This window comes from Chelon labrosus, assembly GCF_963514085.1.
Source record: "Chelon labrosus genome assembly, chromosome: 23".
In the NCBI taxonomy this organism is placed as follows: domain Eukaryota; kingdom Metazoa; phylum Chordata; class Actinopteri; order Mugiliformes; family Mugilidae; genus Chelon; species Chelon labrosus.
Genome location: NC_140356.1, coordinates 21,285,766 through 21,311,364, shown reverse-complemented (window position 1 = coordinate 21,311,364; position 25,599 = coordinate 21,285,766). Strand labels below are relative to the sequence as shown.

Below are 25,599 nucleotides of genomic sequence, written 5' to 3'. Positions count from 1 at the left end.
AGCTTCCTCACAGCGGAAGGAGACGACGGAGCTCCTGCAGGACAATGTGAGACACCGAGAGTTGATCGGACGCAGTTACGGAGCAGCCAGCCGGGATGGAAGCGGGGACGGTGTAAGGAGCCCCGGAGCCGAACCAGAACCAGAACCTAGCCCAATAAAAACGCGTTTCCGTGGCCCCAGGAAGCGGCCGCAGCGATGGGAATACTGCGCTGAGGAGACGCGGCGGCTGGGCCGAGAATCGGGAGAAAGATGGGTGTCGCGCTGCGGACGCTGTTGTTGTGTAGTTTTTGTTTTCTCATACGAGGTGAGTTCTTGGTCCGGTCCGGCTCCAGGTCCTCGGTCCCGGCTCCGGCTGCCGGGGACACGGGGTAAAGTCGGGTTAGCGGCCGCTGGACGGGGTTTTCTCGGTGGGGTTTGGAGCTCGGCCCGGGGCCCTCCGGTCCCGTTTCTCCCGAGCGGAGCTAGCTTAGCCGCGTTAGCATGCTATCGGGATAAAACCACAAACAGCCCGTGTTAGCCAACTTAGCAGGACCCCCCCCCCCCCCCAGAGAGCCGCTAGCCCCCCACCCCCCCACATTTAACCCCCCGGTACCTTTATTTATCAGAGTTTATATGTGACGGTGACGGGTCAACTTATTAACGGGTAACTTATTAACCGGGACCGGGAACGGCTCAACGAATGCTATCAAAGCGAGTCACTCCGCTAGTTAGCATGTTAGCATGTTAGCATGGAGGAGCTAACAGGTCGGCTAAGGAATAAAACCTTTTAAATACATTTAAACTTTTATAAAAGAACCCGTTAATTATTATCAGCTGTAAAAAAAACTGTTAGAACTAAAAATGTTCAGATGAAGTAGAAACTAAAGTGAAATAACTGAAAGAGAAAAGTTTCAATAAAAACAAAGAGTTAAAAAGTAAAACTGTTAAATTAATTAAGATTAAAACGAAAATAAAACAAGAGAAGAAATAAAACCCTAAATAATCAGAACAGATCAGGTTAGTGGGGAGAGCTCATGTTTTATATCTAAACTAAATTAATATTAAACATCTGGAAAAACTTCAACAGTGAAAGAGAGAGATTGATTTAATAAAGTTTAGAATAAAACTTAACGGATCAGAACAGGTTAACATGGAGCTAATAAATAAACTTTATTTAAACGTTGTGTTCAGACTGAAACAGTAAAAACAAACTGGATCAGAAGTTAAAGTCGATCTGTTCAAGTTTAACGAGTAGAAGAGTAAAAATGTTGAATTAAATTCAGATTAAAATTAGAATAAAACGAGGAAAAGAGCAACAAAGACAGGAAACCAGTTTAAATAAAATAAACCTTTAAACCATGAAACTAAACTAATGTCCAGATCAGACAGCGACTTTATTAAAACCTTAGAAAACAGTTCATCAATAAAAACAAGTTAAAACAAGGAGCAAATAATATAGATATAAATAACTAGAACCTAAAGAACATTTGAGCCACTGAGTCAAAAGATTTAAATAAATGGATCAAAGGAGGAAAAACTAAAAGACGTGTAAACACCTGAGCAGGTAGATCTGAAATCCTCCAGTGGGTCAACGCTGGTCGTTTCTCTTGTTTTCTTTAAGATGTGAAAGTTGATTAGACTGGTGAGTTTAATCTGACCGTTTCAACGTCTGTGGATCAAGATTCAGACTTTAATTCATTCAGAGACTCAGTTTTAGAAAACATGAAACTTCTTCTTGTTCTAGTCAGAACTGATCTACTGGTGGTGTTGCTGCTCTCTCCGTAGAACTCTACAGTAGAACTCACAGTAGAACTCTACAGTAGAACTCTACAGTAGAACTCACAGTAGAACTCACAGTAGAACGTTTAATGAATTTAGTCTGTTTTAATGTTTGGGTTCAGGAAATAATAAACTTGTCCAGAATTAAAAGCTGTGAGAGGAACTAGAAGGTTCCTGAAGGTTAGACCGTTAGACCACTGGTGAAGACACGACCACATCAACCTGGTTGGTTGAATAAAGCTGAGACCAGAGACCAGAGACCAGGACCAGGACCAGATCCAGTATGTTCCTGGAGCTTCATCTGGACCCTGGTGGAACTGGTTCTCGTTTATTTTCTGGTCTTTGGTTCCTGTTCAGACGTTTCACATCTTTGGTTTCTAGAAAGATTCAGAACATTTACAGAGAACCGTTTGTTCTCTTGACTCTTGTAGAACAGAAGCCCGTGTGGAGGTCATTGATCTGGTCGTTTCTTCTTCGTTGGTTTATCAAACAGAAACATGTTCAGATAAATCAGATCAGACATAAAGTGAATTTATTAAAAAACAAACATTTGTAATAAAATATATAAAAACAAAAGTTAAACTGCTGAAATAAATTAAGATGAAAGAACGACGGAGGAAATAAATAAATAAAGTAAATCATGTTAGAACCTGCAGGTTCTGTTTGGTTCTGTTTGGTTCTGGACGTTTAATGAATGAAGTGAAGCTGCTCCGTGTCTGTGATGCCTTCAGGGACCTGAGTGTTGTGGTTCAGTAAATGTCCACGATGATGAGTTTATAATGAATGTGAACAACGCTGAGTTAGAGTTCTGATGAACGGAGAGGAACCTTTAGAACCTTTAGAACATCAGGAACTAGAAACAGATCAGTGTTGATGAGTGAAGCTGATGAACTGGATCTGGTTTAACGTGTTTATAGACGTCTATAGTTTATAGAGTAGAATATATTCTACTGGTGTGTGTGTGTGTGTGTCAGTGCGTGTGTGTGTGTGTGCGTGTGTGTCAGTGCGTCGTTGTGCGTCGTTGTGCGTCTTCCTCAGCCTTTACCAAACTCTCCTCCCGTCCCGTCCCGTCCAGGTGAACCCCTGCTGCTCTATGCGAACCGGCGGGACCTCCGGATCGTGGACGCGGCGCACGAGAAGGCCAACGCCACGGTGGTGGTGGGGGGGCTGGAGGACGCCGCCGCCGTGGACTACGTCTTCTCCCGGGGCCTCATCTACTGGAGCGACGTGAGCGAGGAGGCCATCAAACGCACCTTCTTCAACCAGTCGGGGGCCAGCCCGGTCCAGACCGTGGTGCCGGGCCTGACCTCCCCAGACGGACTGGCCTGTGATTGGTTAGGGAGTAAACTTTACTGGACAGACTCAGAAACCAACCGGATCGAGGTGGCCGAGCTGGACGGGTCTTTGAGGAAGGTTCTGTTCTGGCAGGAGCTGGACCAGCCCAGAGCCATCGCCCTGGATCCAGAGAGAGGGTGAGTCTGACGGGACGGGGTCTTACAGCTGAGCTCAGCTAGCGTCAGATATTAGCGTCGGATATTAGCCTCAGATATTAGCCTCAGATATTAGCCTCAGATATTAGCCTCAGATATTAGCCTCTCTTTGTGTTAGCACGCCTCCGTGACCTCCGTGACTCCGTGACTCCGTGATCTGTGGGAACATCCAGGGTCACGTTCAGGACCCGTTTCCTCTTAATCATTATTTTAGAGGGAAGTGAAACCAGAACCAGGGTCTTCACATCCGACACCCGACCACCTCACCTCCACCTTCTTCTTCTTTTTGCTTCTGTTTTTCCAGAAAAAAACGTGAAATGAAACTTTGACTTTCCTGATTTTCAACATCTCGGTTTTTCTTAATGTCTGTGTCAGTTCCTGTAGAACCGTGATACGTGGTGGTTCTTGTTCTGGGTTCATGACCAGAGTCAACCTCTTCCTGTCCTTGGTTCCTCCTCCTCCTCCTCCTCCTCCTCCAGGGAGGTGGACATCCATTAGGGCCCAGATAAAAGAGGCTGTGATGTATTCATTAGTTTTATTTAAATGTCTTCTCTCTTGGTTCTATTCATAGAACCTCTCCAGTGTTTGATCCACCACGCTGTCGGACATTAAAGTCTCTGAGTTGTTCACATGTTGACGTTGACTTGTTCATTAATAATCACTCAGATTTATTTCTGCTCCAAATAAACTAAACTACAGGAGCAATGTTCCTTAAAAGCTTTTATGTTTATTCAAATATAGAAATAGAGAAGATCAGCTCCACAGACAGAGACCAGAATAAATATGAGATATTATATTATTATTATATTATATACACTGGACTAGACTTTAAAATACGTTAAACACAAAGATCTGAACGGGTTTTAACTTTGCTGCCTCAAAAACTAAATGAGGAACATGAAACCAGGAAGTAGAAGTAGAGACCAGAGGTTATTAGATCCATAGAAGAAGAAGAAGAAGAAGAAGAAGAAGTTTCCATCAGTGATTTCAGATCTTGACTCTGGAACAATATTCAGGTCAGAAAACCAGCTACTTCCTGGACCAGTGGTCACCATGGAGACCACTTCCTGGACCAGTGGTCACCATGGAGACCACTTCCTGGACCAGTGGTCACCATGGAGACCACTTCCTGCAGACGATGCGTTCAGTGGCTGCGTACATCTTAGTTCTCTGTGGTTTGGTTGCGTCTCACAGAAAATCATTGTTGCTGCAGATACGAAGAGAAAGACCTGAGCTGGTTCTCCTTCCTCCTCTCCTCCTCTCCTCCTCCTCCTCCTTCCTCTCCTCCTCCTCCTTCTTCTTCTTCTTCTTCTTCTGCTCCTCCTCCTCCTCCTCCTCCTCCTCCTCCTGGAGGATCAGCTGCTGTATGAGGATCATATCAGTCCAGACGGAGGCCGTTACTCCTTATAGACGAGGAGTAAACATGGCGTTGTGTTGAACTTGTTCCTGATTGGACCCCTGGTCCTGGTCCTGGTGTGGACTCAGACTCAGACTCAGGTCCTGGTTGTGGTGTAGACTCAGACTCAGACTCAGGTCCTGGTTGTGGTGTAGACTCAGACTCAGACTCAGGTCTGCTCAGAAAGAACTGGTTCTCTGAATCCAGGCTGGAACGCAGAGCAGAGCTGGCCTGGATTCAACCAGGATGATTAATGGATCAGGTACCAAACACAAAGCAGCTCTCTCTCTCTCTCCCCCCCCCCCCCCCCCCCCCGGCCCCGGCCCAGGCTGCATTGTTCAGGACGTGGAGGAATAAACCTCCTGAATGTTTTCACAGACGTGTTGTTGGTGTTGTAGTCGTCATGTTAGCCGCGAGGACGTGTCGTAGTCGTCATGTTAGCCGCGAGGACGTGTCGTAGTCGTCATGTTAGCCGCGAGGACGTGTTGTAGTCGTCGGGTTAGCCGCGAGGACGTGTCGTAGTCGTCGGGTTAGCCGCGGGGACGTGTCGTAGTCGTCGGGTTAGCCGTGAGGACGTGTCGTAGTCGTCGGGTTAGCCGCGAGGACGTGTTGTAGCCGTCGGGTTAGCCGTGAGGACGTGTTGTAGCCGTCGGGTTAGCCGCGAGGACGTGTTGTAGCCGTCGGGTTAGCCGCGAGGACGTGTTGTAGTCGTCATGTTAGCCGCGAGGACGTGTTGTAGTCGTCGGGTTAGCCGCGAGGACGTGTCGTAGTCGTCGGGTTAGCCGCGGGGACGTGTCGTAGTCGTCGGGTTAGCCGTGAGGACGTGTCGTAGTCGTCGGGTTAGCCGCGAGGACGTGTTGTAGCCGTCGGGTTAGCCGCGAGGACGTGTTGTAGCCGTCGGGTTAGCCGTGAGGACGTGTTGTAGCCGTCGGGTTAGCCGCGAGGACGTGTTGTAGCCGTCGGGTTAGCCGCGAGGACGTGTTGTAGTCGTCATGTTAGCCGCGAGGACGTGTTGTAGCCGTCGGGTTAGCCGCGAGGACGTGTTGTAGCCGTCGGGTTAGCCGCGAGGACGTGTTGTAGTCGTCGGGTTAGCCGCGAGGACGTGTTGTAGTCGTCGGGTTAGCCGCGAGGACGTGTCGTAGTCGTCGGGTTAGCCGCGAGGACGTGTCGTAGTCGTCGGGTTAGCCGCGAGGACGTGTTGTAGCCGTCGGGTTAGCCGTGAGGACGTGTTGTAGTCGTCATGTTAGCCGCGGGGACGTGTCGTAGTCGTCGGGTTAGCCGCGGGGACGTGTTGTAGCCGTCGGGTTAGCCGCGAGGACGTGTCGTAGCCGTCGGGTTAGCCGCGGGGACGTGTCGTAGCCGTCGGGTTAGCCGCGAGGACGTGTCGTAGCCGTCGGGTTAGCCGCGAGGACGTGTCGTAGCCGTCGGGTTAGCCGCGAGGACGTGTTGTAGCCGTCGGGTTAGCCGCGAGGACGTGTTGTAGCCGTCGGGTTAGCCGCGAGGACGTGTTGTAGCCGTCGGGTTAGCCGCGAGGACGTGTTGTAGCCGTCGGGTTAGCCGTGAGGACGTGTCGTAGCCGTCGGGTTAGCCGTGAGGACGTGTTGTAGCCGTCGGGTTAGCCGCGAGGACGTGTTGTAGCCGTCGGGTTAGCCGTGAGGACGTGTTGTAGCCGTCGGGTTAGCCGCGAGGACGTGTCGTAGCCGTCGGGTTAGCCGTGAGGACGTGTCGTAGTCGTCGGGTTAGCCGCGAGGACGTGTCGTAGTCGTCGGGTTAGCCGCGGGGACGTGTTGTAGCCGTCGGGTTAGCCGCGAGGACGTGTCGTAGCCGTCGGGTTAGCCGCGAGGACGTGTCGTAGCCGTCGGGTTAGCCGCGAGGACGTGTTGTAGCCGTCGGGTTAGCCGCGAGGACGTGTTGTAGTCGTCGGGTTAGCCGCGAGGACGTGTTGTAGTCGTCGGGTTAGCCGTGAGGACGTGTTGTAGCCGTCGGGTTAGCCGTGAGGACGTGTCGTAGCCGTCGGGTTAGCCGCGAGGACGTGTTGTAGCCGTCGGGTTAGCCGCGAGGACGTGTTGTAGCCGTCGGGTTAGCCGTGAGGACGTGTTGTAGCCGTCGGGTTAGCCGCGAGGACGTGTCGTAGCCGTCGGGTTAGCCGTGAGGACGTGTCGTAGTCGTCGGGTTAGCCGCGAGGACGTGTCGTAGTCGTCGGGTTAGCCGCGGGGACGTGTCGTAGTCGTCGGGTTAGCCGCGAGGACGTGTTGTAGCCGTCGGGTTAGCCGTGAGGACGTGTTGTAGCCGTCGGGTTAGCCGGCGCTAGCAGCTCTTTGTCTGCGTGAAACCCAACCAGCTGATTCTGCTCCTGGGCAGCTTCTCTTCAACCTTTTGTCTCGGTCTGAATGTGATGACGTGTCGAGGCCGGCCGCTCTCTGTCTGGTCAGAACCAACTCACCTGGAGGTGGAGGAGACGTCGGCCAGGCCTCCAAGGGTCACTGTACCAAGACAGGAAGTCATTCTTCTTCTTCTTCTACTTCAGTCCTGGTGGTGTCTCCAGGTGTCTTGTCTTGTCCAGAGACTGAACCTCCTCTCACCTGAGAACAAGACGTAAACATCCATTAAAACACACCTGGTCTCACCTGGTCTCACCTGGTCTCACCTGTCCATCTACCTGGTCTTAATCTAAATGTGTCTCCACATGCGTCCCCAGCCAGCACTTGAGATCTGATCTCAGTGTGTGTGTCTGTAAATCAGCAGCGCCATCATGTGGTCAGTAGAATATTGTAGCAGCTGCTGTCTCTAATGGATCTCTACCTACCGCTGGATCAGAACCATCAACAGCTGCTGGCTTAGTTTGGTTCTCAGCTCCAAGACCAGAGTCTGGGAGGATCTTGGTGGTGTTGATGGGGGAGGACGGGGGAGGACGGGGGAGGCGTCCAGCTGTGATGTTAATAAGTCAAACAGAGAGAGGGACTCGTCTCTCAGCTTCTCGTCCATCGTACCAACAGCAGCAGCTCCTGTATCCTCTCTGGTTGGTTGCCTGGCAACAGCAGCATCCCTGTTAATGAACCTGTGTCTGCTGAGAGGATCCATGTGGGCCGGTCTAGACCAGGTTCAGACTCAGACTGAACCAGTTTAACATGAAAGTCTCGTTGTCTTTAAATCATGACTGATCTGTCTTCCTCTTCCTCTTCCTCTTCCTCTTCCCGTCCCCTCAGGTTCATGTACTGGACCGACTGGGGCGAGGTCCCAAAGATTGAGAGGGCGGGGATGGACGGGACGAATCGCTCCATCATCATTGATAAGGAGATCAACTGGCCCAACGGCCTGACGCTGGACTACAGCCAGCAGAAACTGTACTGGGCCGACGCCAAGGGCAACTTCATCCACCGCTGCAGCCTGGACGGCTCCTCCAGGTACGACCCCTGACCCCTGACCCCTGACCCCTGACCTCTGACCCAGGGCCAGGTCTAACACCCTGCTGTGTCTGTCTTTCAGGGAGGTGGTGGTTGAAGGGGAGCTGCCTCACCCCTTCGCCCTCACCCTCTACGAGGACACGTTGTTCTGGACCGACTGGAACACACACTCCATCCACTCCTGCAGGAAGCAGACGGGCACCGAGGAGCGCATCGTCCACTCCAACATCTTCTCCCCCATGGACATCCATGTCTTCAGCCCCAAGAGACAAGTCGTCCGTGAGTGTCCCCCCACACACACGCACACACACACACACACAGACACACTAACACACACACACACACACACACACACACACACACACACACACACAATGAAGGGTTAAAACTAACAATCATGATTCAGGAAATAACTGTGACAAACAGGACGTTTATTAACCTGCATGATGGGTCACCTGGGTCACCTGGGTCACCTGGCGCGTGCCTGGGTCACCTGACCTGGGTCACCTGGCGCGTGCCTGGGTCACCTGACCTGGGTCACCTGGGTCACCTGACCTGGGTCACGTGGCGCGTACCTGGGTCACCTGGCGCGTACCTGGGTCACCTGGGTCACCTGGGTCACCTGACCTGGGTCATGTGATTGACAGTTTGTGGTTGTGGTCCTGCAGAGAGCAGTCCCTGTTCCCTGAACAACGGAGGATGCTCCCACCTGTGCCTCCTCTCTCCTACGACGCCCTTCTACCGATGCGCCTGTCCCACCGGAGTCCAGCAGCTGGAGGACGGGAAGACCTGCAGAGACGGTGAGGACCATCATCATCATCATCATCATCATCATTAACTCTTAAACTTCTCGTTTTCTTCAGAGACAGATTTTAATTTTATACCTCCACTTCATTAACTGCCTCCCTGTCCAGTTCATTAGGTACGGTACGGTAATCTGAATAATTAAAATGATTGGAGGAGATGATGCAGCTGCAGTAGAGACACAGTAGAGACACAGTAGAGACACAGTAGAATCAACATCTGAGTGATCAGAAACTAAAGCTGAGCCTGCGTGTAGCTGGTGTACCTAATGATGTGGCCACTCACTGCAGAACTGATGTGTGTGACTGATCTCTGGTGCAGCAGGTGTTCCTAATGTTTTGGCTCAACCAAACCTCCCTCAGTTTTCCTCTCATTTAAAGACACCGTCTCTGAGCGGGTGGAGGTGGTGTCGTGCTGACCTGCTGTTGCCACGGTAACGACGGCCAGGCCACGCCCCTCCCCCTTCTCTTTATTTACATTTTTTTGGTTCAGTCCCACCCCCCCCCCCCCCTCCTGCTGAGCGACGGGAGGTTTGAGGCGGAGAGGCTTTAGTGAACAGGCGGAATCACATGCCCCCCACCCTCCTCACCCCTTCCCCCCTCCTCACCCCCCCCCCCCTCCCGCCCCCACCCTGCAGACAATGCAGCCTTTCACCAGCAGCTTTAACTGTTTCAGCCTCTTTGTTGATCTGAGCCTCAACTTTGGTTCAAGTAGAAAGTTACAGTCTGAGCAGCTACGCTCTTTATTATTATTATTATTATTATTATTATTATTATTATACTAGTGCAGTGCCCGTCGGAAGTATGTATTCCTATAGTGGGAGCCTACAGGTGCTGTGTATGAGGATTAGTGGAAATATTAGAGCGGAGAAAACCTATTTTACCGATATATTTTACATTTCTTATCCAAACAACGTCAAACTTAGCAGTGCACATCTTCGTGCCCGTAGCGAGACACCTGCCCAGTTTCAAATCCATCGGGCCAACGGTTCGCGAGATATGCGTGCCACAGACAGACACACAGACGCTCCTTGCATTATTAGATAGATTTATTATTATTACTGTTTTAACTCGTCAGGAAACAGATTCTCACTAAACTTCTTCTAACGTTTATTAATGTTAATGTTGTTTTTCTTAGATTCAGTATTTTGATGTTTGACTAAAGGATATTTTATATTTTACTCATCAGTCAAAGACGAGTGTCCTGACATCAACCTGCAGTAAAACATCCTTTTATTTCCTTTAACATGTTAATAACTTAATAAATAAACATCCAGCCTCTTGTTTTAGTGTTTGACTCTGAACATGTTAAGAGTCACTGTTTAATAAAAACCTTTATTTATTTATTCATTCTATTTTAAGTCACCAGATGAATATAAAGAGGAGCCGTATCGTTCCTAACCTCTCGGTTCCTAACCCCTCGGTTCCTCCTAACCTGGCTTCCTCTTCCTCCCAGGTCCGACCCAGATGCTGCTGCTGGCTCGGAGAACCGACCTGCGGCGGATCTCCCTGGACACGCCGGACTTCACCGACATCATCCTGCAGGTGGACGACATCCGTCACGCCATCGCCATCGACTACGACCCGGTGGAGGGCTACATCTACTGGACGGACGACGACGTGAAGGCCATCCGCCGCTCCCAGCTGGACGGCAGCGACGCCCAGTTCGTGGTCACGTCTCAGGTCAACCACCCCGACGGCATCGCGGTGGACTGGATCGCCCGGAACCTGTACTGGACCGACACCGGCACCGACCGCATCGAGGTGACCCGGCTCAACGGCACCATGAGGAAGATCCTGATCTCCGAGGACCTGGACGAGCCCAGGGCCATCGTCCTGGACCCCGTGGCCGGGTGAGTCTGGCGCCTGGATGAAGTAAGACCTGCTCTGATTGGCTGATGTCTGCAGCACTGACCGTCTTCTTCGCTGGTGCAGGTACATGTACTGGACCGACTGGGGCGAGGTGCCGAAGATCGAGCGGGCGGATCTGGACGGGATGGAGCGAGTGGTGATGGTGAACACGTCTCTGGGATGGCCCAACGGACTCGCCCTCGACTACGACGAACGCAAAATCTACTGGGGAGACGCCAAGACGGACGTGATCGAGGTCGGTGTCCAGATCAAAGAACTGCTTTCGTTTATGCTGCTGGTTCAGCTTGTTGTTGTTGTTGTTGTTTATTATTTTATCCTGCAGCAGATAAAACCACAGAAGAAGAACAAGTTGAGACGTCTGTGGGTTGGTTGGTGGTCAGAGCAGATGCTAATGGTGATGCTAATGGTGATGCTAATGGAAGAGGCCATGATAGACGTGAAGCTAATATTGATGCTAACAGCTAGCGGGTCAGTGCGGCCCTCCATCAGGTTGTTTCTGCTCATATCGTCCTCAGGTAGATCTCAGGTAACGTTAGCAACCGTTAGCAGCGGTTAGCATCACAGCCTGAAGGTTGTGGGTTCTAAGCTGATTGTTCTCTGTGTGGCGTCTCCATGTTCTGCCTGTGTCGTGCTAGCTCCGTTAGCTTCATGATGCACGGTGACGTTTTATAGTCTGACTCTTGGTGGAATGGTTCGATGACGTAGCGTGGTGGTGTTCTGTAGAGGACCTAGAACAGAACCCTGCGGTACACCCAGACCAGATCCTCTGTCACCAGCTGGTCTTTAAATGTTTACAGAGAAGAATAAATAATCGCTGATCAGAACAACGAGCTCTTCTTCTGTCGCTCAGCGTTTCAGGCTGCGCTCAGTTAAACTCTCTCCTCGCTCCGTTTGGCTCTCATCACACTTTCTCTCTCTTCTTCTTCTTCTGTGGTTTGCGTCCTCACGCCATCCTGCCATGTTGCTAGGTTATTTTATTTCTCTGGTTTTCCTCTCCGGGGTGGCGGACCTCCTCTCTGACCAGGACCTGAACCCGTCTGCTGCTGGCTCCGCCATCCACAGCCTTCCAGCCCCGACCGAGGGCCCCGCTGGCCGGCCTCCCTCCCCCCTCCCCCCTGCCCCCCCTCCCTCAGGTTCCTCGGAGGACCCAGTTTTTGCGGCGAGGTCCCACATCTGGTTCCGATTGCGGCCGGCCCTCCAGCTGCGGTCGGCTCTGTTTAGAATAGACCCAGAATCTGAAACCGTCGCCGCGCTGCGGTCGCAGCTCCCAAACCAGCGGAGACCTTTTGGCTGAGGCCATCGCGCCGAGGATGGAAAACTCATTTTATATTTATACACGGCGTTCCTGCGAGTCTGAGTGCGTGGAGGATGTTGTTGAGAGATGGCAGCCGGCCACGCGGGGGCTGTTCTGGAGGCAGCGAATCGCGTCGCTCCACGCCGAGCGCCGAGCAGATTACAGGCCTCGCTGGGTTTTCTTTTCTGCAGATTCCTGACATTTTTCCGCTGTTGACACTCGGAGGCTCCGCTTGTTATTTAGATCAGAGGCAGCTTCAACCGTCATGAGGCCAGCAAACACACGGCAGATTATAATCTGTAATCTGCTGCTTTTAGTTCTGTCACCTGAAACTAGAATGAAGCCTCGTTAATAACATCATCTTCATCTGTTCAAGGTGTCGTTTCATATTTACAGGATTAAACTGGAAATGAGTTTAAAAGCACGTTAAACAAGTCGACGACCTGAACGTGTTGATTAAATAATCAGTGACTGAACGGATTCATGGAGCTGCTCCGGTTGGTAGAAGTGAGACGTCAAAGTGTGAGAGAGGAGGAGGAGGAGGAGGAGGAGGAGGAAATGTGGCGTCCATATGCTGCCGTTGTTTGTTTGCTCCGTCTGTTGCTTCTAATTAGCGGCGCTCCGATGTGCTGCCAGGCCGGAGGAGCTCTTCTGAGCGCGCTCCGTAGCGATGAAACACAATGAGGAGCAGCGCCGCCGGGCATGATGGGAACTGTCGGCCATGTTGGAAAGGTTCCCCTGTGACTCACTGAGGAGGCTTTAATTCTTTGATCCTCCTGCAGGTGATGAACATGGACGGGACGTCCCGGCGGGTGCTGGTGGAGGACAAACTTCCTCACATCTTCGGCTTCACGCTGCTCGGAGACTTCATCTACTGGACGGACTGGCAGCGGCGCAGCATCGAACGCGTCCACAAACGCACCGCGGAGAGGGAGTTCATCATCGACCAGCTGCCCGACCTCATGGGCCTCAAGGCCACCTACGTCAGGACGTCCCACGGTGAGTCAGTGACACCAGCAGGGGGAGGGGCCAGGAACCACAACGTAAACAAAGACGACACTAAAGGACACGTCTGATTAATGATGCTAATGATGCTAATGATGCTAATGATGCTAATCATGCTAATGATGCTAAAGTTTCCTGCCTGGTTCATGCTAGCTGTTAGCATTAGCATCTTTATTAATGCAGCCCTGGTGAACACATGAAGGTTTGGTTTCCAACGGTGACGAGACGTTGGATCCTGTAAAACATCGATACGTCAGCGCTCTCCCCCCTTCCTCCCCCTCTCCTCCCCCTCCCCCTCTTTCTCCCCCTCTTCCTCCCCCTCTCCCTCCCATGTCTGTCCTGACATCCTCTTGTCCTCCTGTCCTCAGGGACCAACCCGTGTGCTGAGAGTAACGGCGGCTGCAGTCACCTCTGTCTCTACAAGCCTCAGGGCGTCCAGTGTGGCTGTCCCATCGGTCTGGAGCTCATCGCGGACATGAGGACGTGCATCGTCCCCGAGGCCTTCCTCCTCTTCTCCCGCCACACCGACATCCGCCGCATCTCCCTGGAGACCAACAACAACAACGTGGCCATCCCGCTCACCGGCGTCAAGGAGGCGTCGGCCCTCGACTTCGACGTCACCGACAACCGCATCTACTGGACTGACATCACCCTGAAGGTCTGATTCTGACCCGCAGCCTCTTCATCCTCCTCCTCCTCCTCCTCCTGTTAATTAATCTGACCTCTGACCTCTGACCTCTGACCCCTGCAGACTATCAGCCGGGCCTTCATGAACGGCAGCGCCCTGGAGCACGTGGTGGAGTTCGGTCTGGACTACCCTGAGGGGATGGCGGTGGACTGGCTGGGGAAGAACCTGTACTGGGCCGACACCGGGACCAACCGCATCGAGGTCGCCAAGCTGGACGGGCAGCACCGGCAGGTCCTGGTCTGGAAGGACCTGGACAGTCCCCGGGCTCTGGCCCTGGATCCGGCTGAGGGGTGAGTACAGGAAGCAGCTGGGGGTCCGTCCCAGACCTGGTGGGTTCTGACCCGCTCCCTCTCCTCAGGTACATGTACTGGACCGAGTGGGGCGGGAAGCCGAAGATCGACCGGGCGGCGATGGACGGGACGGGCAGGATCACCCTGGTGGCGGACGTGGGCCGAGCCAACGGGCTCACCATCGACTACGCCGAGCGGCGCCTCTACTGGACCGACCTGGACACCACGCTCATCGAGTCCTCCAACATGCTGGGTAATCAGGACGGAGACGTCTTCGCAGTGTCTTTCATCTAGACTCTAGTCTGGGGGGGTCCTCGTCTCGCTGTCCCGTGGGTTCTGTCTCTCTTCTTGTGTCTCACGTGGCGTCCCGCTGTGGTTCCTCAGGTCAGGACCGGGAGGTGATAGCCGACGACCTGCCTCACCCGTTCGGTCTCACCCAGTACCAGGACTACATCTACTGGACGGACTGGAGCCAGCGCAGCATCGAGCGGGCCAACAAGACCAGCGGCCAGAACCGGACCGTGATCCAGGGCCACCTGGACTACGTCATGGACATCCTGGTGTTCCACTCGTCCCGACAGGGCGGCTGGAACGCCTGCGCCTCCACCAACGGTCACTGCTCCCACCTCTGCCTCGCCGTCCCCGTCAGCAGCTTCGTCTGCGGATGCCCCGCCCACTTCTCCCTCAACTACGACAACAAGACCTGCAGCGGTGAGCGAGGGGCGGCTGTAGCTAAATGCTAAACGCTAAATGCTAAATGCTAAACGCTAAATGCTAAACGCTAAACGCTAAACACTAAACGTTAAATGCTAAATGCTAAACGCTAAATGCTAAATGCTAACCCATGTGTCAGTCAAAGGTCAGAGGTCAGTTTAGTTTCATGTCTCGTTAACGTCTCATGAACTGATTAATTATCTGGTCGTCATAGAAACGTTGACTCATTAAAAATGTCTTGATGTCGTTTAATCATCTGTTGATGTTTAAACATTAAAGTTAGAACCTTAAGAACCTTAAGAACCTCAATGAAGAACTAGAACGTTTCCAGAAGCTCTGCTGCCCCCTGCAGGACAAGACACTGCATCACTCCCTGTGTCCTCCTCACCATGTCCTCCTGTCATCGTCCTCCTGTCGCTGTCCTCCTGACCTCGTCCTCCTGTCTCTGTCCTCCTAACCATGTCCTCCTATCGTTGTCCTCATATCGTTGTCCTCCTAACCATGTCCTCCTGACCTCGTCCTCCTGTCTCTGTCCTCCTATCGTTGTCCTCCTGACCTCGTCCTCCTGTCTCTGTCCTCCTAACGCTGTCCTCCTAACCATGTCCTCCTATCGTTGTCCTCCTATCGTTGTCCTCCTAACCATGTCCTCCTAACGCTGTCCTCCTAACGCTGTCCTCCTAACCTCGTTCTCCTGTCTCTGTCCTCCTGACCTCGTCCTCCTGACCTCGTCCTACTAACCTCGTCCTCCTGTCTCTGTCCTCCTAACGCTGTCCTCCTAACCTCGTCCTCCTGTCTCTGTCCTCCTAACCTCGTCCTCCTGTCGCCGTCCTCCTGACCTCGTCCTCCTGTCTCTGTCCTCCAGCTCCCACCTCCTTCCTGCTGTTCAGCCAGAAGACGGCCATAAACCGGATGGTGATGGACGAGCAGCAGAGTCCCGACATCATCCTGCCCATCCACAGCCTGAGGAACGTCCGGGCCATCGACTACGACCCTCTGGACAAGCAGCTCTACTGGATCGACTCCAAACAGAACGTCATCCGCCGAGCGCAGGAGGACGGGAACCAGGTCAGAACCGTCTCTATCACCCAGTCTGACCTTAGACCCCAGTAGACCGGGTCCAGACCTGATAACCGTTTGACCGCTGTCCCGTCTCTGGTCCCATCAGAGCATGACGGTGGTGTCCAGCTCCCTGGGGGGTCCCAGCCAGGGTCTGCAGCTGTACGACCTGAGCATCGACATCTACAGCCGCTTCATCTACTGGACCAGCGAGGTCACCAACGTCATCAACGTGACCCGGACCGACGGCAGCCGGGTCGGCGTGGTGCTGAGGGGCGAGCACGACAAGCCCAGAGCCATCGTGGTCAACCCGGAGAGGGGGTCAGTGTCCTCGCACCCGTCCCCAAACGGTCCCGCAGACGCTGGGCTAACGTGTCCTCTGGTGTCCCACAGGTACATGTACTTCACCAACCTGCTGGAGCGCTCCCCGAAGATCGAGCGGGCGGCGCTGGACGGGACGGAGCGCGAGGTTCTGTTCTTCAGCGGCCTGGGGAAGCCGGTGGCGCTCGCCATCGACAACGAGGTGGGGAAGCTGTTCTGGGTCGACTCGGACCTGCGGCGCATCGAGAGCAGCGACCTGTCGGGTGAGTCGTCCCGTCCACGTCTTCAGTGTCCTGGTGTCCACAGTAATCTGAGCTGCATCACTGTCCGTCCTCCCCCCCTCACCCTTTAGTCCCTCACCCCTCAGTCCCTCCCCCCTCAGACCCTCAGTCCCTCACCCCTCGGTCCCTCCCCCCTCAGACCCTCACCCTTCAGTCCCTCACCCCTCAGACCCTCCCCCCTCAGACCTTCAGTCCCTCACCCCTCAGTCCCTCCCCCCTCAGACCCTCAGACCCTCAGTCCCTCCCCCCTAGGTCCCTCCCCCCTCAGACCCTCACCCCTCAGACCCTCCCCCCTCAGACCCTCACTCCTCAGTCCCTCCCCCGTTTGGTTTGTTCCTGAAAGTTTTTGCCCTCCAACCTTGTTTTGTTTCTCTCCCCTGTTCCGTCGTCGTCTTCTTCTTCTTCTTCTAATAAATAAACGTAGGAGCCAATCGGATCGTGATCGCCGACTCCAACATCCTGCAGCCGGTCGGCCTGACGGTCTACGGGAACCACCTGTACTGGATCGACAAGCAGCAGCAGATGATCGAACGCATCGACAAGACCACGAGGGAGGGGCGCACCAAGATCCAGGCCCGCATCGCCTACCTGAGCGACATCCACGCCGTCCACGAGCTGGACATGGGGGAGTACAGTGAGTCTGGTTTAATCTGTGATCATCTACAGTGAGTCTGGTTTAATCCGGTTTAGTCTGGTTTAATCTGGTTTAGTCTGGTTTGATCTGGTTTAATCTGGTTTGCTCTGGGGTGAGTCCGGTTTAATCTGGTTTGATCTGGGGTGAGTGCAGTGGTTTAATCTGGTTTAGTCTGGTTTGATCTGGTTTAATCTGGTTTGATCCGGTTTAATCCGGTTTAATCCGGTTTAATCCGGTTTCAGTCTGGTTTAGTCTGGTTTAGTCTGGTTTAGTCTGGTTTGATCTGGTTTGATCCGGTTTAGTCTGGTTTGATCCGGTTTAGTCTGGTTTGATCTGGTTTGATCTGGTTTAATCTGGGTTCATCTACAGTGAGTCTGGTTTAATCCGGTTTAATCCGGTTTAGTCTGGTTTAATCTGGTTTGATCCACTTTAATCTGGTTTAATCCGGTTTAATCTGGTTTAATCCGGTTTAATCCGGTTTAGTCTGGTTTGATCCAGTTTAGTCTGGTTTGATCCAGTTTAATCCGGTTTAGTCCGGTTTAGTCTGGTTTGATCTGGGTTCATCTACAGTGAGTCTGGTTTAATCTGGGTTCATCTGGTTTGATCTGTAATCTGGTTTAGACTGGTTTAATCTGGGTTGATCCGGTTTAATCCGGTTTAGTCTGGTTTGATCTGGTTTAATCTGGTTTGATCTGTAATCTGGTTTAGTCTGGTTTAATCTGGGTTGATCCGGTTTAATCCGGTTTAGTCTGGTTTGATCTGGTTTAATCTGGTTTGATCTGTAATCTGGTTTAGTCTGGTTTAATCTGGGTTGATCCAGTTTAATCCGGTTTAGTCTGGTTTAATCTGGTTTGATCTGGTTTGATCCGGTTTAGTCTGGTTTAATCCGGTTTAATCCTGTTTAGTCTGGTTTGATCTGGTTTAATCTGGTTTAATCTGGGTTCATCTACAGTGAGTCTGGTTTAATCTGGTTTAATCCGGTTTAGTCTGGTTTGATCTGATTTAGTCTGGTTTGATCCGGTTTGATCTGGTTTGATCCGGTTTAATCTGTAATCTGGGTTCATCTACAGTGAGTCTGGTTTAATCCAGTTTAGTCTGGTTTAATCTGGTTTAGTCCGGTTTGATCCAGTTTAATCCGGTTTAGTCTGGTTTAGTCCGGTTTAGTCTGGTTTGATCCAGTTTAATCCGGTTTAGTCTGGTTTGATCTGGGTTCATCTACTTTGATCCGGTTTAATCTGTAATCTGGGTTCATCTACAGTGAGTCTGGTTTAATCCAGTTTAGTCTGGTTTAATCTGGTTTAATCCGGTTTAATCCGGTTTAGTCTGGTTTAATCCGGTTTGATCCGGTTTGATCTGGTTTGATCCGGTTTAATCCGGTTTAGTCCGGTTTGATCTGGGGTGAGTCTGGTGGTTTGATCTGGTTTAATCCGGTTTGATCTGGTTTGATCCGGTTTAATCCGGTTTAGTCCGGTTTGATCTGGGGTGAGTCTGGTGGTTTGATCTGGTTTAATCCGGTTTAGTCTGGTTTAATCTGGTTTAGTCTGGTTTAGTCCGGTTTGATCTGGTTTGAGCTGGTTTGATCTGGGTTCATCTACAGTGAGTCTGGTTTAATCTGGGTTCATCTACAGTGAGTCTGGTTTAATCCGGTGTAATCCGGTGTAATCTGGTTTAGTCTGGTTTGATCTGGTTTGATCCAGTTTAATCCGGTTTAGTCTGGTTTAATCTGGTTTAATCCGGTTTAATCCGTTTTAGTCCGGTTTAGTCTGGCTTGATCTGGTTTAGTCTGGTTTGATCTGTAATCTGGTTTAGTCTGGTTTGATTCAGTTTAATCCAGTTTAATCCGGTTTAGTCTGGTTTGATCTGGTTTAATCCGGTTTAGTCTGGTTTAGTCTGCTTTGATCTGGTTTAATCTGTGTTCATCTACAGTGAGTCTGGTTTAATCCAGTTTAGTCTGGTTTAGTCTAGTTTAGTCCGGTTTAGTCTGGTTTGATCCGGTTTAGTCCGGTTTGATCTGGTTTGATCTGGTTTAATCTGGGTTCATCTACAGTGAGTCTGGTTTAATCCGGTTTAATCTGGTTTAATCTGGTTTAGTCTGGTTTGATCCAGTTTAATCCGGTTTAGTCCGGTTTAGTCCGGTTTGATCTGGTTTGATCTGGGTTCATCTACAGTGAGTCTGGTTTAATCCGGTTTAATCCGGTTTAGTCTGGGTTCATCTGGGTTCATCTGGGTTCATCTGGGTTCATCTACAGTGAGTCTGGTTTAATCTGGTTTAGTCCGGTTTGATCCGGTTTGATCCGGTTTAATCCGGTTTAGTCTGGTTTAGTCTGGTTTGATCCAGTTTAATCCGATTTAGTCTGGTTTGATCTGGTTTGATCTGGGTTCATCTACAGTGAGTCTGGTTTAATCCGGTTTAATTCGGTTTAGTCTGGTTTGATCTGGTTTCATCTGGGTTCATCTGGGTTCATCTACAGTGAGTCTGGTTTAATCCGGTTTAATCTGGTTTAGTCCGGTTTGATCCGGTTTAATCCGGTTTAGTCTGGTTTGATCCAGTTTAATCCGGTTTAGTCTGGTTTGATCTGGTTTGATCTGGGTTCATCTACAGTGAGTCTGGTTTAATCCGGTTTAATCCGGTTTAGTCTGGTTTGATCCGGTTTGATCCGGTTTGATCTGGTTTGATCCGGTTTAATCCGGTTTAGTCCTGTTTGATCTGGGGTGAGTCTGGTGATTTGATCTGGTTTGATCCAGTTTAATCCGGTTTAATCTGGTTTAATCCGGTTTAATCTGGTTTAATCCGGTTTAGTCTGGTTTGATCTGGTTTAATCTGGGTTCATCTACAGTGAGTCTGGTTTATTCCGGTGTAATCCGGTGTAATCTGGTTTAGTCTGGTTTGATCTGGTTTGTTCCAGTTTAATCCGGTTTAGTCTGGTTTAATCTGGTTTAATCCGGTTTAGTCCGGTTTGATCCAGTTTAATCCGTTTTAGTCCGGTTTAGTCTGGCTCGATCTGGTTTAGTCTGGTTTGATCTGTAATCTGGTTTGATCCAGTTTAATCCGGTTTAGTCTGGTTTGATCCGGTTTAGTCTGGTTTGATCCGGTTTAGTCTGGTTTGATCCGGTTTAGTCCGGTTTGATCTGGTTTGATCTGGTTTAGTCTGGTTTAGTCTGGTTTGATCCGGTTTAATCCGGTTTAGTCTGGTTTGATCCGGTTTAATCCGGTTTAGTCTGGTTTAATCCGGTTTGATCTGGTTTGATCTGGGTTCATCTACAGTGAGTCTGGTTTAATCCGGTTTAATCCGGTTTAGTCTGGTTTGATCTGGTTTAATCTGGGTTCATCTACAGTGAGTCTGGTTTAATCCGGTTTAATCTGGTTTGATCTGGTTTAATCCGGTTTGATCTGGTTTGATCTGGTTTAGTCTGGTTTAGTCTGGTTTGATCCGGTTTGATCTGGTTTAATCTGTAATCTGGGTTCATCTACAGTGAGTCTGATTTAATCCGGTTTGATCTGGTTTAGTCTGGTTTAGTCTGGTTTGATCCGTTTTGATCTGGTTTGATCCGGTTTGATCTGGTTTAATCTGTAATCTGGGTTCATCTACAGTGAGTCTGGTTTAATCCGGTTTAATCTGGTTTGGTTTAATCTGGTTTGATCCAGTTTAATCCGGTTTAGTCCGGTTTGATCTGGTTTAATCTGGGTTCATCTGGGTTCATCTGAGTTCATCTACAGTGAGTCTGGTTTAATCCGGTTTAATCCGGTTTGATCCGGTTTGATCCGGTTTAATCTGGTTTAATCTGTAATCTGGGTTCATCTACAGTGAGTCTGGTTTAATCCAGTTTAGTCTGGTTTAATCTGGTTTAGTCTGGTTTGATCCGGTTTGATCCGGTTTAATCTGGTTTGCTCTGGTTTAATCCAGTTTAATCTACAGTGAGTCCGGTTTAATCTGGTTTGCTCTGGTTTAATCCGGTTTCTCTTCGCTCCAGACAAACATCCGTGTACGATGGGTAACGGCGGCTGCTCTCACATCTGCATCGTGAAGGGAGACGGGACGACCCGCTGCTCGTGTCCCGTCCACCTGGTGCTGCTGCCGGACGAGTTGTCCTGTGGAGGTAGGGACCACTTCCTGTCTTCTAGTGAAATAAAGAGACGATGGGTTTTCTGTAAACGGGACGTCTCTGACCCGTCTGGACCTTTAACCGGCCCTCCTGGGTTTGGTCCAGACGGGTCAGAGTTCTGGTCTGGAGACGTTGGCAGGTCTGACGTGACTGTGTCCTCCTCAGAACCCCCCACCTGTTCCCCGGAGCAGTTCTCCTGCACGTCCGGGGAGGTGGACTGCATCCCTCAGGCCTGGAGGTGCGACGGTTTCTCCGAGTGCGACGACAACAGCGACGAGGAGGACTGTCCCGTCTGCTCCGAGGCCGAGTTCCAGTGCGACAGCCGGCAGTGCATCGACCTGAGCCTCCGCTGCAACGGGGACGTCAACTGTCAGGACCGGTCCGACGAGAACAAGTGTGAAGGTGAGACAGGTGGACCGGGACCAGAACCGGGACCACAACCAGAACGTCCTCTAACAGAGACTGTGTTTTCAGTTCGGTGTCCGGCCGATCAGTTCACCTGCTCCAACGGTCAGTGCATCGGGAAGCACAAGAAGTGTGACCACAACACGGACTGCAGCGACAACTCGGACGAGAGCGGCTGCTGTGAGTGATACCAGAACGTTACCGGGTCAGAGCCCGTCCCTGTCCCCGTCCCTGTCCCTGACCTCTGTCTCTAACCCTTGTTACCGTCCTCAGACCCCACCGACGAGCCGCCGCCGCCGCAGCCCGGCAACACCATCGGCTTCATCGTGGTCATTGTCATGGCGCTGTTCGTGGTGGGCGCCATCTACTTCGTGTGCCAGCGCGTCCTCTGTCCTCAGATGAAGGACGACGGGGAGACGGTCACCAACGACTTCGTGGTCCACGGCCCGTCCTCGGTGCCGCTGGGATACGTCCCCCATCCCAGCTCGCTGTCCAGCTCGCTGCCAGGTGAGGGCCGGCGCCTCGTCGCCACGGAAACCTGCTTCAGAGTCTGTTATCCTCTCTCATGTCCTCTCGTCCTCTCGTCCTCTCGTCTCCAGGCATGTCCCGGGGGAAGTCAGTGATTGGTTCTCTCAGTATCATGGGGGGCAGCAGTGGTCCCCCCTACGACAGAGCTCACGTCACCGGAGCTTCATCCAGCAGCTCGTCCAGCACCAAAGGAACCTACTTCCCCCCGGTCAGACAAGAGTGTTAATGTTATTATTAATTATATGAATATTAATATTAATTATAATATATTATAGTAATTATATTAATGTTCTTATTAATTATATGAATATTAATATTAATTATATGAATATTAATATTAATGTTCTTATTAATTATATTAATGTTCTTATTAATTATAATATATTATAGTAATTATATTAATGTTATTATTAATTATATGAATATTAATATTAATGTTCTTATTAATTATATGAATATTAATATTAATTATAATATATTATAGTAATTATATTAATGTTAATGTTCTTATTAATTATAATATATTATAGTAATTATATTAATGTTCTTATTAATTATAATATATTATAGTAATTATATTAATGTTCTTATTAATAATAATATATTATAGTAATTATATTAATGTTCTTATTAATTATATTATTAATGTTGTTTTATCTCTGAATGAATCTAGTTTGAGTCAGTTTTCAGGTTTAAACGTTCTCTTACTGTGAAGGAGGCTTTTATTGTGAAATCCTGATGTAACCTTTATGTTTGATGATGATGATGATGAAGACTGTCTCTGTCCGTCTCCAGATCCTGAACCCTCCTCCGTCTCCGGCCACGGTTCGTTCTCAGTACACCATGGAGTTTGGTTATTCCTCCAACAGTCCGTCCACTCACAGGTCCTACAGGTACCCGCCCACTTCCTGTTTACTTCCTGTTTACTTCCTGTTCACTTCCTGTTCACTTCCTGTTTCTGGTCCTCCGTCTCTGACCGTCTCTTCCTGTCTTCCAGCTACCGCCCCTACACCTACCGCCACTTCGCCCCGCCCACCACCCCCTGCAGCACCGACGTGTGCGACAGCGACTACACGCCGGGACGCCGGGCGCCGCTCAAGTCCAGCGCCGCCGCCGCCGCCGCCGCCGCCAAGGGCTACACCAGCGACCTCAACTACGACTCGGAGCCTTTCCCGCCGCCGCCGACGCCACGCAGCCAGTACCTGTCGGCGGAGGAGAACTGCGAGAGCTGCCCGCCGTCGCCTTACACCGAGCGCAGCTACTCCCACCACCTCTACCCGCCGCCGCCGTCGCCCTGCACGGACTCCTCGTGAGCCGCCCTCCGCACAAGCTCCGCCCCCCTCACTGTAAATAGCAATTGTGCATAAATGAGGAAAAAAAACGGGAAAGAGAGACTGAGGAAGAGGAGGAGACGGAGGAAGAGGAAATCAAAGGGAAACCAGGAGCTGCAGAATTTTTGTACATTGAAAGAGAGAGAAGCATATTTATATATTTTCTATACAGTGTTTACTGATGACGTCATAGAGGTTTGTATTAAGACATTTGTACATTTTTTAAGAAAAGGTTTTATTAAAATCATCACAAATCTAAGTTGCCTTAAAGCAGGAGAGGAGAGGCTGAAGGACGTTTAACTTATCTGATGCCAAATATGACAGGAGGAGGAGGAGGAGGAGGAGGCGGGGCCGAGACAAGCTCCTCCCCCCCGCCGCCGCCACGCCACTCGGCCGCCATCTTGTCGGTACTGGCTCTGTGCTCTGACTCGTCCTCCTCTTCTTCTTCTCTGGTTGAGAGGACGAGTCGTGAGCAGCGACTGAAAGGCACATATCACATATTTATCTGTGGACGAGTCGTCTCCTCCGTCCCCCGTCCTCCCCTCCGTCCCCCGTCCTCCCACGGAGCGGGGGGAGGCAGCGCGACTCGATCCAGACGTGGCGTGGACGTCCCGGATCCAAACCAAAAGCTGCCGTCCTCCAGCTGGAGGACAGTGCCTGAGTCCAGCCATCAGCTCATAGTATTTTTGTACCGTATATTGTGTAGATATCGTATTTATAAGCTACTCTAGAGAATCAGTGTAAATCTCTCATTCAGTCCTCGCACTACGTCTCATTCCGTCTTTTTTTATATCGCCTCATTATATTTTTCTACAGACGTTAACGGTGACAATCTCAGATCAGTCCACAGCAACACGTCCACGTCTCAGAGACTCTGTGTCCAATCAATCTGCAGATCTGGGACCGGGGACGGACGCCGACGCCGCCAGCGCCGCGCTCCTCGTGTCCGTCGGCGGCGCGTCGTCTCCGGGAGGCGGTTTTAGGGACGCGGCTGCAGCTCGGTCTGAAGACGCTCGGGGACGATTCAGATCTGGTTTCCTGTCGTCTGACTTTCCGTTGGTTGATGCTGAGACTCTTCCGTCTGCTTTGACTCGCGTCTCCTCCTCTAACGGTTCAGAGCAGCAGCTGCAGCTTCGTCAAACACTCGGTTCGTCGTCGTTTCTCCTTTAAAACGTCACCAGCGTGAATCTGAAGACAATCGCTTTAATTCCTCATTGAACCGTTTGGTTTAAACCTCAGATGATTCAGATCTTTACTTTCTGTGATCAGTTAAAGGAAATCTTGGTTTGACTCAGACTTTCAGTTTTCATTGGTTGATTCTCACTTTTCTTATTTCCTCTATGACGACCTTCATGTAGACCTCAGAGACGGTTTGTTCTGGTTCCAGGAGACGAAGGTTCATGTTCAGATGTGAAACACTGAGACCAGGACGTACGTTTGTCTCCTCGCTGCCTCCGTCCTCGTCCTCCGCTCAGATCTACCTGTGGTACAATCACCTGCTGAACCTCCAGCTCGTCTTCTCTGGGACAGGTTCTCGTTTCCTGACTGCACTTTACAGGATTTTATTGTTTTTTAATTTCGGTACAAAAAGAAAAATCAGAACAAAAAAAAAAACGAATCGTTGCGGCCGAGTGGAACGAAGAGACGGTGACGCAGAGTTAGAAACTCATCTGATCTGACGTCAGCAGCTTCTTATTCTAATCTGATCAAACCTAAAATGAGGATTTTTGATAAAAGATGATTATTTTGTTTTTACCAGCTGACCAGACGGGTTCAGAGATGAAGGTTTCCATGACAACAGTTAGTACTTGGTTTGGTTTCAGACGGATGTTTGACAGGTTGTGATGAACGTGGATGAAAATGGTCACAGGAAGTAGAAATGTTAAAAAATAAAAAATGAAAAAATGGTTGAACGGTCATTTTTAAATTTAAAAGCACTTTTGTCTCCGGGTTGATTTTATTTTTTTACTTTTGTTTTTAAGGGTCGACAGAAAGGCGTCGTCCTCGGTTCTAATCTCATGGTGCTTCTGTCGACGACCAACATTTGGTTCGTCACGTTTAATTTCCACTGACTGGACGTTTGTTTTCTATGATGATGCTTTACCTGTAACCTGAGTACCTGATGGACCTGTACAGCCCATCCAGCTGACACCATAAGCTGTTGTAACTCATCAAATGCTGATTATTTTTTTCTTTTTGTTAAATATAAAGTGAGTGAACTTCTG

General features: G+C 50.5%; 1 protein-coding gene across 1 annotated transcript; it reads left to right on the top strand.

Moving 5' to 3' along the window:
- lrp6 (low density lipoprotein receptor-related protein 6) lies at window positions 1-25,599 on the top strand. The gene is made up of 23 exons (XM_084573150.1): window positions 1-304; window positions 2,834-3,230; window positions 7,851-8,048; window positions 8,131-8,327; window positions 8,717-8,848; window positions 10,308-10,704; window positions 10,787-10,958; window positions 12,800-13,016; window positions 13,391-13,680; window positions 13,774-14,000; window positions 14,069-14,253; window positions 14,385-14,711; window positions 15,577-15,779; window positions 15,880-16,091; window positions 16,164-16,354; window positions 16,797-17,006; window positions 20,979-21,104; window positions 21,276-21,512; window positions 21,585-21,695; window positions 21,789-22,022; window positions 22,115-22,251; window positions 22,839-22,936; window positions 23,041-25,599. The coding sequence occupies exons 1-23, from the start codon at window positions 250-252 to the stop codon at window positions 23,354-23,356; spliced, it is 4,869 nt and encodes a 1,622-aa protein (XP_084429276.1). The 5' UTR covers window positions 1-249; the 3' UTR covers window positions 23,357-25,599.